The sequence below is a fragment of the Schistocerca serialis genome, chromosome 7, assembly GCF_023864345.2.
Source record: "Schistocerca serialis cubense isolate TAMUIC-IGC-003099 chromosome 7, iqSchSeri2.2, whole genome shotgun sequence".
In the NCBI taxonomy this organism is placed as follows: Eukaryota; Metazoa; Arthropoda; class Insecta; order Orthoptera; family Acrididae; genus Schistocerca; species Schistocerca serialis.
The window spans coordinates 454,594,737-454,613,171 of NC_064644.1; the positions used below are offsets into that span (position 1 = coordinate 454,594,737).

The window sequence follows — 18,435 nt, forward strand, 5'->3', positions numbered from 1 at the left end:
CCTAGAGATACACCACCCCAAAAAATAAATAAATTAGTACACCTAGAAAGATGACTTCAATTTTGATCCGATGACAGCATATGCCACCTGGGGCATAGGAGATGTACTGATAATGGTTTCAATGTCATTCGCTAACAGATAGTGTAGTGGCATAGCCACCAGAGTGCCACCTCCATCTGCCCTTTAATACGGAATGCTCACAGCCAGAAGGCTCAGTGTGATGCAAACTTGTGAAGCAAACAGGCAACCATGTGGTGGAGATGGACTCTGGCTTCCCACAGCCAACTGAATAAGATTGAAAGGGTCAAATTGTGGCCTTCAAAGTGACGGAATTGTCCTTTCAGAGAACTGCTACAGAAACTGGATATGTTGCATTGGTTATGCAATGATGCTGGTGTCAGTGGTCACGTGAACATTCTCACAACCCTAGATGAGGTTCTGGACATTCACATAGCACTGATGCCTGTCATGATTGTTATATAGTAAAAGAGCAGCAGTGGTGGATAATACAGCTACCACAGGACAAATGAGAAGGCTTGTTAGCTCAGGCATGTCAGCACGAAATTTTGCAAACTGGTTATTAAAAGTGGGACTATGGGCACGCACGTCTGTAGCCCGTCTTCCACTCACATCACAACATTGACATGCGTGGTTCAACTGGTGCCATCAGAAGATCACTTGGAAGATAGAATGTCATGCCATGGTCTTCAGTGATGGAATTAGATTCCGCCTGCACACAAGAGGCAGTCAGGTGGTTTATCACTGACACGCACTCAGTTCTGGGCATTAAAATTGGCTAGGAGGAGAAAAGGCAGAAGTAGATGACAGATCAGAGCAGTTATTTCCTGATATGTCAGCTCCCTATTTGTAGGGAGATAGGCATTACAGACAGTAAAATCAATAGTTGCTGATTAGTCTTCAAGTTGTATGGCCAATGTCAAAGAAACTTTTCAGTTCCTGATGTTTCATCCAGATGATGATTATGATGATGGATTGGTTTGTGGGGCGCTCAAGTGTGCGGTTATCTACACCCGTACAAATTCCCAACCTTTGCTCAGTCCAATATTGCCACTTTCATGGATGATGATGAAATAAGGACAACACAAACACCCAGTCATCTTGAGGCAGGTGAAAATCCCTGACCCCGCTAGGAATCGAACCCGGGACCCCGTGTTTGGGAACGAGAACACGACTGCGAGACCACGAGTGGCAGAAGTTTCAACCAGAGCTGAAATGGACATCTTTGGATGCTCCTGGTGATGATGAGCCTTGCCGACTGATGAGTCAGATGTCAGAGAGCAACGTACATACTGTGCGAAGTGGTTGTGGTTAGGTTTACACATTATTAGCAGAGATCATCCATGTCAGAGATGAAACTTAAGTACTGATAGTGAGCTGGCGAGGATAAAAATTTTATCAATTCTGCAGAGTCAATGACCATATATTACTTAGTTTCATGGCTGCTTCCTTTTTGTAATTAAACATGACTGTCTTAAGAAGCATTACTAAATTAAATTTTTTTTCAAATTTATTTGACTTCAATACAGTAGTCAAGCCATAGTTGCAGTAAATTACAGAAAGTGTACACGACTAGTTTCGGTGGAGCTCTGACACCAATGATTGCCGTGAAGTCTTCATCTCTAGAGAAAATTAAAATCTTAATGTCATAAATGTTGGATTAGGATCAGTGTTGTCCAGCTACTTGCGTAATGAACATGACAAATGAAAATCTAGTGTTATTAATCTCAGCAATTCTGCTGTTAATCTAAAACATACATCACTCAAGTGTGAGGTGGAATTGTTAACCGAAGTATCAGAACGCACCTTAACGAAGTTAATGAAATAACAGCATCTGTGCATGAATACGGTGTATTATTATCTGTATATACTGCCTCTAAACGGAGTGGACAACTCTGAGACAAAAATCTCTACACCTCCACATCTTAAAGTTGAAAATACATAGCTTGTAATCTTGAACACAGCACCCAGTAGCACTTTGTTCAAGAAACAACAGTTGGCTGGGGCCATACATATACAGCCAAAATCAAACAAATCAAATGTGACAGTATTATGGATTGGAAAGTTACACACACAGAGGTGCAGTATTGTGAAGTACTGCTGTGGGAGCATGCAGGTGTGAGGTGGACAGAAGGTAGAGTAACTAGGCACAATTAGGAGGATAGGCGGAGGGCGCGAGGAGAGGGGGGGGGGGGGGGGGGTAGCAGAAAGGAGAGGAGTAAAAAGACTGGGTGCGTTTCTGGAATAGAGGGCTGTGTAGTGCTCGAATGGGTACAGGAAAGGAGCTAGATAGGTAAGGACAGTGACTAAAGAAGGTTGAGGCCATGAGGATTGCGGAAACGTAGGATGTATTGCAAGGAAAGTTCCCACCTGCACAATTCAGGAAAGCTGGTGTTAGTGGGAAGGATCCAGATGGCACAGCCTGTGAAGAAGTCATCAAGATGAAGAATGTCGTATAGGGCGGCATACTCAGAAAAATGGTGGTCCAGTTGATTTTTTGGCCATAGTTTGTTGCTGGCCATTCATGGGGACAGATAACTTGTTCGTTGTCATGCCTACATAGAATGCAGCACAGGGGTTGCAGCTCAGCTTGTAGATCACATGACTGGTTTTACAACTAGGCTTGCCTTTGATGGGATAGGTGATGTTTGTGGCTGGTGGTGGTGGTGGTGGTGGTGTTGGTAATGGCAGGATATATGGGCAGGTCTTGCATCTAGATCTATTGCAGGGCAATTAGCCACGAGGCAAGGAGTTGGGAAGAGGTGTTGTTTAGGGTTGGATGAGGATATTATGTAGGTTCAGTGGGTGGCAGAATACCACTGTGGGGGAGGGGGAGATGGGAGGCAGGATGGGAAAGACAGTGGGTAGAGCATATCTTATTTCAGAGCACGACCAGTGGTAGTTTAGATCCTGGCAGAGAATGTAATTCAGTTGCTCCAGTCCTGGGTGGTACAGATTCATGAAGGGAATGCTCCTCTCTGGTCGGATGGTGTGACTTTGGGAGGTGGTGGGTGACTGGAAAGATAAGGCATGGTTGCTCTGTTTTTGTACACGGTTGGGGGGGGGGGGGGGGGAACTTGTCACTGCAGATGTGATGGCCCTAGGTGGCTAGACTGTATGGAAGGGACTTCTTAGTATGGAATGGGTGGCAACTGTAAGTGGAACTACTGCTGGTGGTTGGTAGGTCTGATATGGACAGAGGTACTGATACAGCCATCTTTGAGGGGGAGGTCAACATCAAGAGAGCTGACTTGTTGGGTTGAGTAGGGCCACGTGAAGCAAATGGGGATGAAGGTGTTGAGATTATGGAGGAATGTGGATAAGGTGTCCTCACCCTTGATCCAGATCACTCTGATGTCAAATGAATCTGAACCAGTCGATGGGTTTAGCATTCTGGGTGTTTAGGGAGGATTCCTCTACATGGCCTATGAAAATGTTGGCATAGGATGGTGCCATGTGGGTGCCCATAGCCATACCTTGGATTTGTTTGTGGGTAATGCCTTCAAAGGAGAAGTAATTGTGGGTGAGAATTAAGTTGGTCATGGTGACTAGGAAGGAGTTTGTTGGTTTGGAATCTGCAGGGCACTGGGAAAGATAATGTTCAATAGTGGCAAGGCCATGGGCATTTGGGATGTTAGTGTAAAGGGAGGTGGCATGAATAGTGATGAGCAGAGCACTGTGTGGTAAAGGAACAGGAACTGTGGAGAGTCAGTGGAGGAAATGGTTGGTATCTTTTATGTAGGAGGATAGGTTGTGGGTATAGGCTGAAGGTGTTGGTCTATAAGAGCCGAGATTCTCTCAATGGGGACACAGCAACTGGCCATAATGTGGCGTCCTGGGTGGTTGGATTTACGGACTTTAAGTAGCATTTAGAAGGTAGGAGTGCAGGGGGTGGTAGCGGTGAGTAGAGAGGTTGACTCCAGGGAGAGGTTCTGTGATGGACCCAAGGATTTGAGGAATGACTTGAGATCCTGCTGAATTTGTGGAATGGAGTCACTGTGGAACGATTTGTAGTTGGGTTAATCTGACAGCTGGCGGAGTCCTTCTGCCAGGTAATCCTTGAGGTTCAAAACAACAGTGGCAAAGCCTTTGTCAGCAGGTGGGATTATAAGGTTGGGACAAGTTTTAGTTGGTGGATTTCAGTTATTCCTGCAGAGAAGGTTAGTTTGCAACTTGAGGGATTGGAGGAATGCTGGTGAGACAAGGTTCAAGGTTAAGAAATTCCGGGAAGTTTGAGGGTGAATCACAGTTGGAGGATGAGTGAATTGAGTCAGGCAGGGTTCAACATTGGTCTTTGGTTGAGTCTGATTGGTAGGGTTGGTGGCGAAAAAGTGTTCCACTGTAGGGAACGGGAGAAGGGGAGAAAGCCTTTAACAAGTCCTGCATGATTGAATTTGGGAGTGGAGCAAAAGGTGAGGCCTTTGGAAAGGGCTGATATTTCTTCGGGGTTTTTGGAGGAAAGGTTCACGACTGTGTTTCAGGTCTGTTTAGGTTTTGGATTCTCCTCTTTATCCCATTTCTCACCTACTAATTACACCTAATTCACTTATATCTGGCATCCTCCTCCTTCACACTTATCCACCCACAGACGTGCAACCCACAAAGAGTTTTTTATTTATATTTTTCTTTGATCTCTGTGCGACTTCACGCCAACTTCAGTTGGTTTTCGCCTTTTACTACAGACGTACTCCCACAGGTATCTTCTTGTTTCTCCTTGCTTTATCCATTTCATCATTTTCGTGGTTTTTCTCAGGTATTTGGGTATTTTTTGTGAATTTTTTGAAGATAATTCTAGATTATTTACATATTTTTTCACGTTTTTTCCACCACTGAGGATCCTTGCTATTTCTATCTGCGTCAATACAGAAAAGTTTCCTTATCCCTAGTCATAACCCAGTCCTATGTACTGTTCGTGCATTGTTGCTTGGCTCATGGAATTCCTCCAAATGGCCTTACCATCAAATTACCCAACTATGGCTGCTACCCTTCCTTCCACCATGACCTCCACCTGTTCAGATTACACCAGTTCTTATCCCTCACCAACACAGTCCTGCAAAACCATATCAATCAAGTCAAAACCTCCTTGCAATACCTTGTCTCCATCCGTAAAATTCTCCTGCTATACAATCCCAAATTCCTGGATCCCACAACACACATTTAAACTTTTGCCTCCCAGAACAGTATGTCCAACTCCACCTGAAAAAAACTCTCCACCCTGCTCACTTCCTCCTCCCATCTTTGACTACCACTGTCCAAACCTGCCCCATATCCTCTCATAGCTGACAAACACTGTCTTGCAGACCTACTACATACCCCACCCTTCAAAATTCCCTTCCAGCACCACACAGAATCCAGACCCAAAACACAGTACTGAGTCTTTCCTCCAAAACCCTTAGTACCGTACAAATATCAGTCCTTTCCGAAGACCTCACCTTTTGCTATACTCCCAAATTCAGACATGCAGGACTTGCTAAAGAGCTTCTATTCTTCTCCTGGGCCCTACACTTTTTCACCACCAACCCTACTGATCAGACTCCACAACCTTATAATCCTACCTGCGGACAAAGGCTCCACCACTTTTGTCTTTAACTGTAAGGATTACCTGGCAGAAGGACTCTGCGAGCTATCAGATTCATCTAATTACAAACCCTACCACATTGAACCCATTCCAGAAATTCAGCAGAATCTCCAGTCTTTCCTAAAAATCCTTAGATCCATCCCAGAACCTTTCCCTGGAGTCAATGTCTCTCCTCACCCCTACCACTCCCCGCACTCCTATCTTGTAAATGCTTCCGAAAACCCATAAACCCAACTATGCAGGACACCCCATTGTGGCCAGTCACTGTGTCCCCACTGAGCAAATCTCTGCTTTCATAGACCTACACCTTCAGCCTATCCCGCAACCTACACTCCTATATAAAAGATACCTACCATTTTCTCCACCGACTCGCCACAGTTCCTGTCCCATTACCACACAGTTCCCTGCTCGTCACTATTCATGCCACCTCCTTTACTCTAACATCTGTAATGCCCATACTCTTACTGCTATTGAACACTATTTTTCCCAATGCCCAATTGATTCCAAACCAATGACCTCCTTCCTAGTTGCCATGACCAGCTATAGTCTTACCCACAATTACTATTTCTTCTTATGCATTACCCACAAACAACATCCTATGTGAACATATTCATAGACCATCTAGAGGAATCGTAAACCCCTCAACTGGTTCAGCTTCACTAATAACATTTTTGTGATCTGAATCGAGAATGAGGACACCCTATCCACGTTCCTTCAGAACCTCAACACCATCACCGTCATTTGCTTCACCTTGTCCTACTGAACCCATTAAGCCACCTTCCTCAATGTTGAGCTCCACCTCAAAGATGGCTGTATCAGTACCTCAGTCCATATCAAAACATACCAACAACCACAATACCCCCACTTCGACTGCTGCCACCCATTCCATACCAAGAAGTCCCTTCTATATGGCCTAGCCACCCAAGGCTGTTTTATCTGCAGTAAGGAGCAGTCTCTCAAAATTCAAAATACACCCAGGGTCTCACTGAGGCCTTTGAAGGCCATAATAAACCTCCTCCCCCCAATCTTGTACAAAAACAGATCTCCCTTGTCTTACATATCCAGTCACCCACCACCTCCCTACTCCCACTGCCTAGCGGCACAGGAGCATTCCCCTCATGACTCGGTACTAGCCAAGGTGGGAGCAACTGAATTGCATTCTCCATCAGGGTTTCAACTGCCTCTCATCATGCCTTGAAATGAGAAATGCCCTACCCACTACCCTTCCAACCATGGCGCCCCCTCCTCACACAACAAACCTACACAATATCCTTGTCCACCCCTATGCAACTCCTGCTACCATCTGCTTGCCTCATGGCTTATTTATCTGTAACAGTCCCCAAGACTTGTCCCATAAATCCTCCCACCACCAACTACTCCAGTCCAGTCACAAATATGACCTGTACCATCATAGGCAGGACTATCTGTGAAACCAGTCATGTGATCTCCAACCACTGTGCTGTTTTTTATGTGAGCATGACATCCAACAAGTCCTACAAGACATTCTTCATTTCAATGACTGCTTTGCAGTCTGTGCCATCTGGATCCTTCCCACCAACACCAGCTTTTCTGAATTGCGCAGGTGGGAAGTCTCCTTGCCATACATCCTACATTCCCATAAACCTCCTGGCCTCAACCTTTGTTAGTCATTGTCATTACCGATCTGGTTCTTTCCTTGTTCTCATTCCAGTGCTACACAGCCCTTTATTCCACCAACACACCCAGTCTTTTTACTTCCCTCCTTTTGTTCCACCCCGCCTCCCCCCACCCTCTCTATGCCACCCTCTGTCTAACCTCCCAATTGCACCTAGCTGCCCTACCCTCTTTCCATCTTGTCCCTGCATATTCTGGCAGCAGCACTTTATTATCCCCTAAACTTACCATACCATCGCTCCCCTCCCTGCCCCACCTCTTCCTTACTCCCATTCAGTTGCCTCCCCCACCATGCACTGCTTTTCATATTTGTGCTTCAGCTACCAGAGACTGTGGTCGTGTGTGCATGTTTATGTTTTTTTGTTCTTTTTGTTGTGCCTACCTGTGACTCAGAATCTCCACTACATTGTACGTAGCAACCATCATTTCCATAATATTGTTAAATAACAGCCGAGTTAGTCATATGGCAATCTCAGTTCTGTATGTGTCGTTGAAGCAAACAGCTATTTTTTTGGACATAGTGCTATTGAGTGCTGTGTTCAAAATTACAAGTTATGTATTTTCAAATTTAAGACATGGAGATTTTTTCCTCAGATAATACATACAGTATTCATGCATGGATGTTGTTATTTCATTAACTTCATCAAGATGTGTTCTGATTTCTGATACTTCAGTTAATGATTCCACCTCATACTTGAGTGATGTATGTTTTAGAATAACACCAGAATTGTGAAGATTAATAAGACAAGATTTTCACTTGTCAGGTTTGTTATGCAAGTAGTTGGACAATGCTGATCCTAACCCTACATATATGATAAGGTTTTAATGGTCCATTTAGATAAAGGCTGCTCAGTGATGAATTACAGTTATGTTGCTTCATGCCATTACTGCATAACGAGGTTTAATTTAACATAATAAATTCACAGTATTGTTTCCTATGACAAAGGTGTTGGGGTTAGATGTTACTTGTATTTCAGGTACTCATAATTTATAGCAGACTTATTTCATACTCGGTACATTTGATAATGGTGACTGAGCTTCACAGAAAGTAGTCATATAAGCTACCTGTAATTTACTGTGTAAAGCCTGGATGGCTTTACTCCTATACTGAAAAATAAATTTGAAAAACAAAAATTTCCTGTTGGAATTATTGTTATGCTTATATATTTCAATTTTTTCACTATATAGTTGTGGATGATATGTTGTGATAGTAGATAAAATTTTTGTTTTGGAAACTCCACTTTGTGATTTTCTGACTGAAGTGCATTCTCTACTACAGCTGTTTTGCCTAGTTGGGAAAACTGATGTTTGTTCAGTCTTGTATTCATGCTCCTCTTGGTCACTTTCATGTACATGTTTCCACAAGTACATGGAATCTTATATATGCCACTTGCTGACAGAGAGGGAGTTTGTCTTTTACACATCAAAGAGCTTGATGTGCTTCCTTCATTGGTCTAAAAACCAGTCTGCTATTATGTTTCTGTGATATTTTGCTGACTCGATCAGTTAATTTTTTGATAAAAGGGAGAAAAACTATATTCTTCCACCACTGTGTTTTATTATTATCCTTTTTCCTACTGTTATTCAGTCATAGAACCCTATTTACTTGTTTACACGAATAGCCATTCATCTCTAAAGCCTGCTTCATATGTTTTAATTTGGTGTCCAGGTTTCGCGTCATAAAAATTCTTATGGCTCTGTCAACAATACCACTATTTTGTTGTGGATGATGGTTTGAGTTCTTACACAAATATCTATCAGTATGTGTGACTTTCCACATTTTCTAGAGCTGATTGAGTTTTTCCATATAAATATTAGTGGTCACAAAATTACATGAACATGGTTAATGCAACATCCATTCTAACATCAAGAACTTGCTCAAAGTTCATCATTCTATTAGAACTGACTGGAAGTAAGTCAGTTTAAAAAGAGCAATGCCTTATTTCTAGTCAATTCCAGCAGAATGATTAAGTTTATGAACAAGTTGTTGGTGTTGTAATGAGTAAGCCACTGGATCCTGCAATCACTAATTTTCACAGGGAAAAGTTTGAACAGTCAATGCTATAAAATGCAAACACAAAACCTTATTGATGATATCAAACAGACTGTGATACATTCATGGTTTGGTCACATGGTAAAAAAGTTTTGGAGGAATTCTTTACTTATTTGAATAGTACAAATCCAAAAATCCAGTTTCCCATGGAGATGGAGAAAGACAACAAAATATTATTCTTGGATGGAAGGTTAAAACTTAAAGTTTTTCGGAAAGTTACACATTCACTGAGATAATTGCATAAGAATTCAAACCATCATCTACAACAAAAGAGAGGTGTTATTAAAAATATTGCTGACCGAGCCATAAGAAATTGCATGCCAGAACACCTGGATGCTGAATTAAGACATCTGAAGAAGGCTTTTGAGAGTAATGCCTATTCAAGTAAACAAGTAAATACAGTTCAAAAGCAAATAACGGTAGGGAACAGGTGAACAATAAAAACACAGTGACTGAAGAATAAATTTTCTCTACCTTTTATAAAAAATGACTGTTCAGGTCAGCATGATTATCCAGAAACATGACATCGAATGAATTTTTAGACCAACTAAGAAAGTATGTCAAGCACTCTGATCTGTAAAGGATGAACTCTCTCCCCTGTCAGCAAGTGGAGTATGTAAGATTCTGTGTACTGAACCAGTTCGCAACTGTTTGTGTTGGCACATCTGGACTCACAAGCCCTCTTATCTGTGCTGTGGTTGCCATACCAGCTGCCAATAATGCCCTTAATATATGTCAACCCTGGTGGGTGTCTTTGATTTGTGGACATCCAGAACCTCGTTTAAGGGTGTGAGAATGTTCATGTAACCACTGATACTAAAACCATTGCATAACCGATGTAGCACGTCCAACGTGTAGGGCAGGACCACCCTGCAGCCAGGAAGGCCACAATTTGATCCTTTTCAGACTCGTTCAGTTGGCTGTAGGAAGCACAAGAGCATGGGTTACTTCACACATTTGCACCACACTGTGCCTTCTGACTGTGAGCAGCCCTTATTAAAAGGTAGACATATATGGTGCTCTGGTAGCTATGTAACTATGCTGTTAATGATCAATGTTGAAACCATTATCAGTACATCTACTATCCCCTAGGTGGCATATGCCATTACCATATCAGTGTCTTTCCAGTTGTACTTTTCTTTCCCAGCAGTGTACATACATATCTAATTTTTTAAAAGCAATAGCCTGTATCAGCCATGTGGCAACACAGCTAAGGTGAAAGTGTTGTTGCCCTGGACAGAAATTTTTCTTGATCGAGCTGTAAGGCCTGAACAGTGCCATCGTAACACTAGATGGAAATTTGATTCATTACTCTGGCTGCTTGCCATACTTTGACAAACATAAAGAAAGGATGAAACTTTTAATATGTTGAATGCCCAATCATTCAAAATATGAAGGAACTTTGTGTTACTTTAACTATCAATAAAATCATTTCTTGAGAAGGAATGCCATTTGTTTGTATTCTTACTACCCTTGTTCTTTGGAACAGTTAACTGAACAATTCTGCATTATCACACAATATTATCCTATAATACACGAGTGAAGGTAACCATTCAAAATTTGCAAGCATTTCTGTGTGCAACCAAAACCCTCTAAGTACAAAATAGGCCGAACCAATTTGTTTGGGTGTGCATTTCTTTTCAGTGTTTATAATACACCTGGGCACCAAAGAATTAAATTTAGAGAGTTTTATGACTACAGGTATTACTGGAATAACAACAATTTTTCTTTAATTTCTTAGAATGAATTTTTGTGAGATTAAGAGAAAGTACTTGGGGTGTGTGTGTGTGTGTGTGTGTGTGTGTGTGTGTGTGTGTGTGTGTGTGTGTGTGTGTGTGTGTGTGTGTGTGTGTCTGTTCAACTACTTTTTCCACTTTAAATTTTTACAACGGTTATTAACAGAACTGGAAAAGTTTATTCCTAAAAGTTCAATCTTTCACAAACCTTGAGAACATTCAGAGAACAGCTTCTGTTGAGCACAGTCTTGAAATTTTTCATTATCTTGTAAGGAAGTCCTATCTGGAATATCACCACTGACTCCATCCATGACATCCACAGGCTCACTTGGAACATTTGAATAACTGATTCCTTCTTGCAGTCTAAGGATGCACACTGCAATATGCATGTCCAGTGCCTTGCTACAAAGTGATAGTTACATTATACTGAGTATTTTATTTTTATTGTGCAATTCTGAATATTTTTCAAACTTGAAAAAATTACTGTTACTTACTGTATGACACTGAAGTACATAGAGAGATCATGTTGTTCACAGTTCTGCCAGTCTGCCTTATAACCCACCAGCAAAATGTTTGGTTTTAGTTTGCCAATTCCAGCTGTCTGTAATAAAGCACTTGCTCCATTTTTAAAATCTGTTTCATCGATATATGTGTAGAACGCTTTTATCTTGTTCAACTGGAACCAACTCTGGGCGTCACATATTAGTCTATTGGATTGTCTTCGATTCATTACAGTCTATAAACACATTTAGCAATGACACCAATGCATTTCATATAATCTTATAGATGCTTAAATCTTAATGTACTAATAAATAATGAGCTACTTTTAACCATGAACTACAAAATAGAGTAACTACATGGACGGGAGATTAAGAGGTAGGGTAGGCAGAATAGATGGAAGAATTTTTTGTTTTCAATAACATCCTTTTATTCAGGCCAAGTAAGAGAATGTTTGTCAATATGGCGTTGTACTCTTATACTACAATGATTCATTTAATAAGTACCGTATGCTGAACTGACTCTTTACCCTCTTAACTCGACTTGAATACATGAAAAAAATTCCCCTGTGGTTAATCTTCCTAATATATCAAGTAACTGAACAAATTTAACTATGTAGTGACAAGTGGCGTTGCGCCGTGACTATCATACAAATGTATATTGAAATTTACTGTACTTGAGTGTTCATAGTCAAAAACATTTATTTTCTGGGATAAGAAATTATTGTATTCTGAAGTATTGGTTGCTAGAAAACTGACATAAATGAATGCGAACAAGAAGTTATTTGTTTAATTTTAAATCCAAAACATAATTTTACATTATTATGAAAAGGATGGTTGTTACCAATAGTGGAGGTGCTAAATCGCAGATATGCACAACAAAAATATTATCAGAAAATAAGCCTTCAGCCAATGAGGCCTTTATGGAAGGAAGAAACACACACACACACACACACACACACACACACACACACACACACACACACACACACACGAGACTGCAGTCTGGCTTCTCTCTCTCTCTCTCTCTCTCTCTCTCTCTCTCTCTCTCTCTCTCTCTCTCTCTGTGTGTGTGTGTGTGTGTGTGTGTGTGTGTGTGTGTGTGTGTGTGTGTGTGTGCGTGTGTTCTCCAATTAAGGCCACCTTGGCTGAAAGCTCATTTTCTGACAGTCCTCTTGTTGGGCCTATTTGCAGCTCAGCATCTCCACTATATGGTGAGTAGCAACTATCCTTTTCACAACATTGTTACATATTTTTACATGTTATTCATGGTCAATAATAATGTGCTGATACTGATATATTTATGTTTATAATATCCAAACCACTGAAGTGCATGAGAGAGGGCTCTTTCTACTGTATCACTTGCTAAGACTTTTTCCCTGTTCCATTCTTATATGGAGTGGAGGAAAAATGATTGCTTAAATGCCCCTGTACATGCTGTAATTGGACTAATGGTGTCTTTGCGGTCCCCATGAGAGTATATGGGGTGACTGTATATTCGTAGCTTCCTTACTAAATACTGGTTCTTGAGAACTTTTAAGTAGTGTTTTGTTTCGCTGTTTATGTCTATCTTCTAGTAGATACCAGCTCAGACTTCTTAGCATCTTTGTCACTCTATCCCAACAGTCAGACAAATCTATGACCATACATGCTGTGTCTCATTTTATATTTTCAATATCCTGATTGTTTTATTTGATATGTGTCCCACACACTAGCAATGCTCTAGGATGGGTTGGACAAGATTTTTGTAAGCCATCTCCTTTGTAGACATATTCATTGCTCAGATACCAGGAAAATGCAGTCGAAGTCTGCCACCTGCTTTACTTCTATGGCTACGAAGTCTTTCGCGACGTATTTCCTGAATAAAAATTTCTCTGTGTACATGCCGCGTCAAATCAGGATAAATATCCAAGCTTTCGACCACTACCTCCATGGTCGTCGTCAGGGCTAAAACTGACTGTCGTGAACTAGCGAGGTTCCCACTTTTATATGCAAAGGACGGCTTCTTATTGGCTGGAATACGTCAGCGATATGGTGCGTAGCGAAGTGGTGCCCTCTACTTCCATAGATGTAGTTGCTATCCCGCGTTGCTTGCAGCGCCATCCCTTAAATCGGGAGGTAAAGTGCGAGAAGTTTTTCTCTGCGATTTTTCTTTATCCAGTGCACTCTTCCAAGTGTTGCTAAGTGCATAGCCATTGTCTCTATTAAAGTTATTAGCGCTAAGTCTAATTTCGACTGCTTCCCGGATCACAGAGTCCCAGTAATTCGATGTGTGGGCTATTACTCTGGTTTCTTCAAATAAAATCTTATGCTTGTTAAGCAGGCTATGTTCACCCACCGCTGATTTTTCCAAATACCTGTATTTCAGGTGGCGTTGGTGCTCGATGCAGCAGTCGGCAACGGTTCTTACAGACTGGCCCACGTAATTCTTGCCGCATTCGCAAGGAATAGTATAAATTCCCGGCACTCTTAAGCCAAGACTATCTTTGACTGGTCTCAACATTTCCTTAATTTTCCTAGGTGGTCGGAAAACTGGTTTTATTCCTTGCCTCTTCAGGACTCTGGCTATCTTGCTCGTTGTAGCACCGCAAAAAGGAAGCCGCGCTATGTGTTGGTCCTCTTCTTGTATGTGGCCGGCATCGTGTCTTACTTTCTTGGACAATACTGATTTAATTTCAGCGGCAGAATAACCATTTCTCTTGAAAACAGTCGTCAAATGGTTGATCTCGGGACCGAGGTGGTCCTTGTCGGAAATAGTCCTGGCTCTGTGTACTAAAGTATTCAGCATAGCTCTCTTCTGAGACGGATGATGGAAGCTATGGCTATGTAGATATAAGTCTGTATGGGTTGGCTTCCTGTACACTGAATGACCCAGTCGTCCATCCGGCTTTCGCTCTACCAACACATCTAAAAAAGGTAACTTCCCTTCCTTCTCTACCTCCAATGTAAATTTTATGTTTGGATGTACACCATTCAGATGTTCGACGAACTGCTGCAGCGTGTCGCTGCCGTGTGGCCAGATTAAAAAAGTATCGTCAACGTACCTGTAGAAGCATGATGGGCGGAGGTGAGCACTGCTCAGGGCTCGTTCTTCAAAGTCCTCCATGAAAAAATTCGCTATTGCTGGTGACAGTGGCGAACCCATGGCTGGAGGACTTTGAAGAACGAGCCCTGAGCAGTGCTCACCTCCGCCCATCATGCTTCTACAGATACGTCGACGATACTTTTTTAATCTGGCCACACGGCAGCGACACTCTGCAGCAGTTTGTCGAACATCTGAATGGTGTACATCCAAACATAAAATTTACATTTGAGGTAGAGAAGGAAGGGAAGTTACCTTTTTTAGATGTGCTGGTAGAGTGAAAGCCGGATGGACGACTGGGTCATTCTGTGTACAGGAAGCCAACCCATACAGACTTATATCTACATAGCCATAGCTTCCATCATCTGTCTCAGAAGAGAGCTATGCTGAATACTTTAGTACACAGAGCCAGGACTATTTCCGACAAGGACCACCTCGGTCCCGAGATCAACCATTTGACGACTGTTTTCAAGAGGAATGGTTATTCTGCCGCTGAAATTAAATCAGTATTGTCCAAGAAAGTAAGACACGATGCCGGCCACATACAAGAAGAGGACCAACACATAGCGCGGCTTCCTTTTTGCGGTGCTACAACGAGCAAGATAGCCAGAGTCCTGAAGAGGCAAGGAATAAAACCAGTTTTCCGACCACCTAGGAAAATTAAGGAAATGTTGAGACCAGTCAAAGATAGTCTTGGCTTAAGAGTGCCGGGAATTTATACTATTCCTTGCGAATGCGGCAAGAATTACGTGGGCCAGTCTGTAAGAACCGTTGCTGACCGCTGCATCGAGCACCAACGCCACCTGAAATACAGGTATTTGGAAAAATCAGCGGTGGGTGAACATAGCCTGCTTAACAAGCATAAGATTTTATTTGAAGAAACCAGAGTAATAGCCCACACATCGAATTACTGGGACTCTGTGATCCGGGAAGCAGTCGAAATTAGACTTAGCGCTAATAACTTTAATAGAGACAATGGCTATGCACTTAGCAACACTTGGAAGAGTGCACTGGATAAAGAAAAATCGCAGAGAAAAACTTTTCGCACTTTACCTCCTGATTTAAGGGATGGTGCTGCAAGCAACGCGGGATAACAACTACATCTATGGAAGTAGAGGGCACCACTTCGCTACGCGCCATATCGCTGACGTATTCCAGCCAATAAGAAGCCGTCCTTTGCATATAAAAGTGGGAACCTCGCTAGTTCACGACAGTCAGTTTTAGCCCTGACGACGACCATGGAGGTAGTGGTCGAAAGCTTGGATATTTATCCTGATTTGACGCGGCATGTACACCGAGAAATTTTTATTCTGCTTTACTTCTGATTGAGCCTAATTGACCATCCAATTTCACATATCCAAAAACTGGTACACGCAAATATTTTTATGAGTTCTCTGCTCACAGGTGCGACTTATTGATATTTCAGTCATGTATATACATTTTTTTTTTTGCATTTTGAGAAAGACACAATCTTTTATTTAAAGCAAGTTGTAATATTTGCACCCCTTCATATTTTATCAAAATTTGACTAAATATCTGAGAAACTTTTTTCCCTTCAAACAGGACTTTATTATAGGTATTGTCAACAGCTTTTGGTTTTGACTGAAATACTTAAAAGTATTACATACCTTAATGATATGACCACAGATCAAGAGAGATGAGTTCTTTGTAATGAGATGAGCAAAATGCACAAGTGGTGGTCGCTGGCTCGGTCTGCCAGTGAGTACTAATATTTGTGGATTGTAGTTCTTAACATGCTCTAAAACTTGATTTAGTTGCTGCACAGATAACAGAGCATACTTATAAGTCTGTGCTTGAGTTGATGAACCCCAGTTCACATCTAAAAAGAGAATGAAAACATAAAAACAAGACAAGTACTTATTGAACATACCAAATTGAGGAGATTACAGATCCATGCCATCACTATATTGGAAACTGCATAAATGCATGAATTCTGTGAAAATTCACTAAAACAGAAATGTTACGGAAAGTTTAAACTACATTTCAATTCTTGCATGAACTGTGTCCTACAAGTTTGAATCTGGCAGTAACTTAAGCCTTATACAAAAATTGCAGATACTTTTATGACCCTTTCATAGGGCTCTGTAGCATCAGATTTTTTCCTTTCTTGCTTTCCTTCTTTGCAGATGTATGTATTGCGTAGTGCTATATTGTGATCATCATAGAAGGATGCTGACACAGACAGGTAACTTGGCAAAGAGTATAACAGGAGCCCTTGTAAGCACTCTGGACCCATTTCTAATAACCTTATCATTGAGTGATAAAGATTTTTCATATTATTATAGTACTGCTTAACATTTAAATGAATGCAAGTAACTGAAGTAAGCAAACTGTTTGATGCTGGTAACCCCAGTATCCAAAATTACTGTAGTTGTGGTTGTTGCTAGGCTACTCTCATTACTAAGAATTATTTTTTTGTAGTGTAACAGAGCACAACTTTTTTGACTTCTTGTTCTTATGCCCAGTTTTATCAGAATTTATCAACTCCGTGGTCATGGGCAAGCAATTTCCTACAGACATGTTCACATGTTGCCTTTGATTGTGGCACTATACACAATCATTAACCCGGCTCCAGGGACGTAGGGTCCCCGTCCCTATTCCTCCACTGGGGTAATTCCTGTCTGGTGCATCCACATTGCGGGGGTGAGCATCCTACACTTCAGTAGGTCGGACTGATAGGATGGCTGAGTTCAGGCAGAGACCCAATCCTGTGGGGTATAATATGGAGCCCATGCCCAGGGTTACAGGGTGAAGACCTTAATGGTAACGATGGCGGAGAAGAAAGACTTTGGAAAAGCGTAGCTGGCAGATGAGGCAACCCTCCTTTCTGGTGATTAAATGAGAAGGGAACCACTGGCTTGTGGTGGAGGAGAAACTCCTAAGGCTAGGTGAGACAACCCCAACAGAAAATCCTTTCTTGCGTTAGGCCTAACAAGCCAGTAGAAAGTCTTCATATATTGCTTTCAAAACACAGACGAGCCTCGGAACGAACCACTCAGGATCTGACTCCACTGCTTCTTCATGTACTGGTGCGAAAGATGGGAGAACTGATGATATTCATCAGTACAAGAAAATGAAACCAAATGGACTAAAAAATAACCTAAATACTGGCACCCTTAATTAACCCTCAACGGAAAAAATGGAAGAAATGACAGATGTACTAACGAGAGAGAAAGTTAGATATTTTGGGATTAAGCGAAATGAAGTGGAAGGAAAAAGGTGAGAAGAATTTGAGAGGAGGAAGAAAACTGTACTAGAGTGGGAATAACCGACTTGGAAGAAATGGTGTGGCAGTGATGGTGAATACGAATGTACAAAACTGTATTAAAAGTGAGAGATATGTATCAGACAGGATCATAATCTTAAACCTGAGATTCCAAAAAGAAACACTAAAAGTTATCCAGATTTATGCACCTCAACTGGGATGTAGAGAAGAAGAGAAGATGGACTTTGAAATTGAGTTAGGAACCATATGGAGAGTGCTAATATAGTGATGGGAGATTTTAATGCACATGTAGGCAGACACACAAAGGGATTTGAGCAAGTGTTGGGATGTTTTGGATATGGAGGCAGAAATGAATGGAATGAAAATAGCAAACAGCTGGTTTATGAAGAGAGAAAGTCATATTATCACCAGATACAGTTGGGATGGAAAAACCTAGAGTGTAATTTATTATATTCTAGTAGATAGGGAATTGGGAGAGAAAGTAACAAATGTGAAGGTAATTCCAAATGTGAAGGTAATTACAAATATGAGTGCAGATGTAGACCATAGAATACTGGTGGGACAATGGAAA

At 41.6% G+C, this 18,435-nt stretch overlaps 1 protein-coding gene across 1 annotated transcript in view; it reads right to left on the reverse strand.

The window, feature by feature from the left end:
* The window catches only part of LOC126412306 (bumetanide-sensitive sodium-(potassium)-chloride cotransporter-like), a gene marked incomplete at its 5' end in the record, with an annotated part of 214,831 nt that overhangs the window by 95,977 nt on the left and 100,419 nt on the right, over positions 1-18,435 (reverse strand). The window contains 3 exons of the mRNA XM_050081828.1: positions 11,247-11,440; positions 11,533-11,774; positions 16,246-16,457. Of these exons, the coding sequence (XP_049937785.1) occupies positions 11,247-11,440; positions 11,533-11,774; positions 16,246-16,457 (648 nt within the window). The remainder of the gene's footprint in view (positions 1-11,246; positions 11,441-11,532; positions 11,775-16,245; positions 16,458-18,435) is intronic.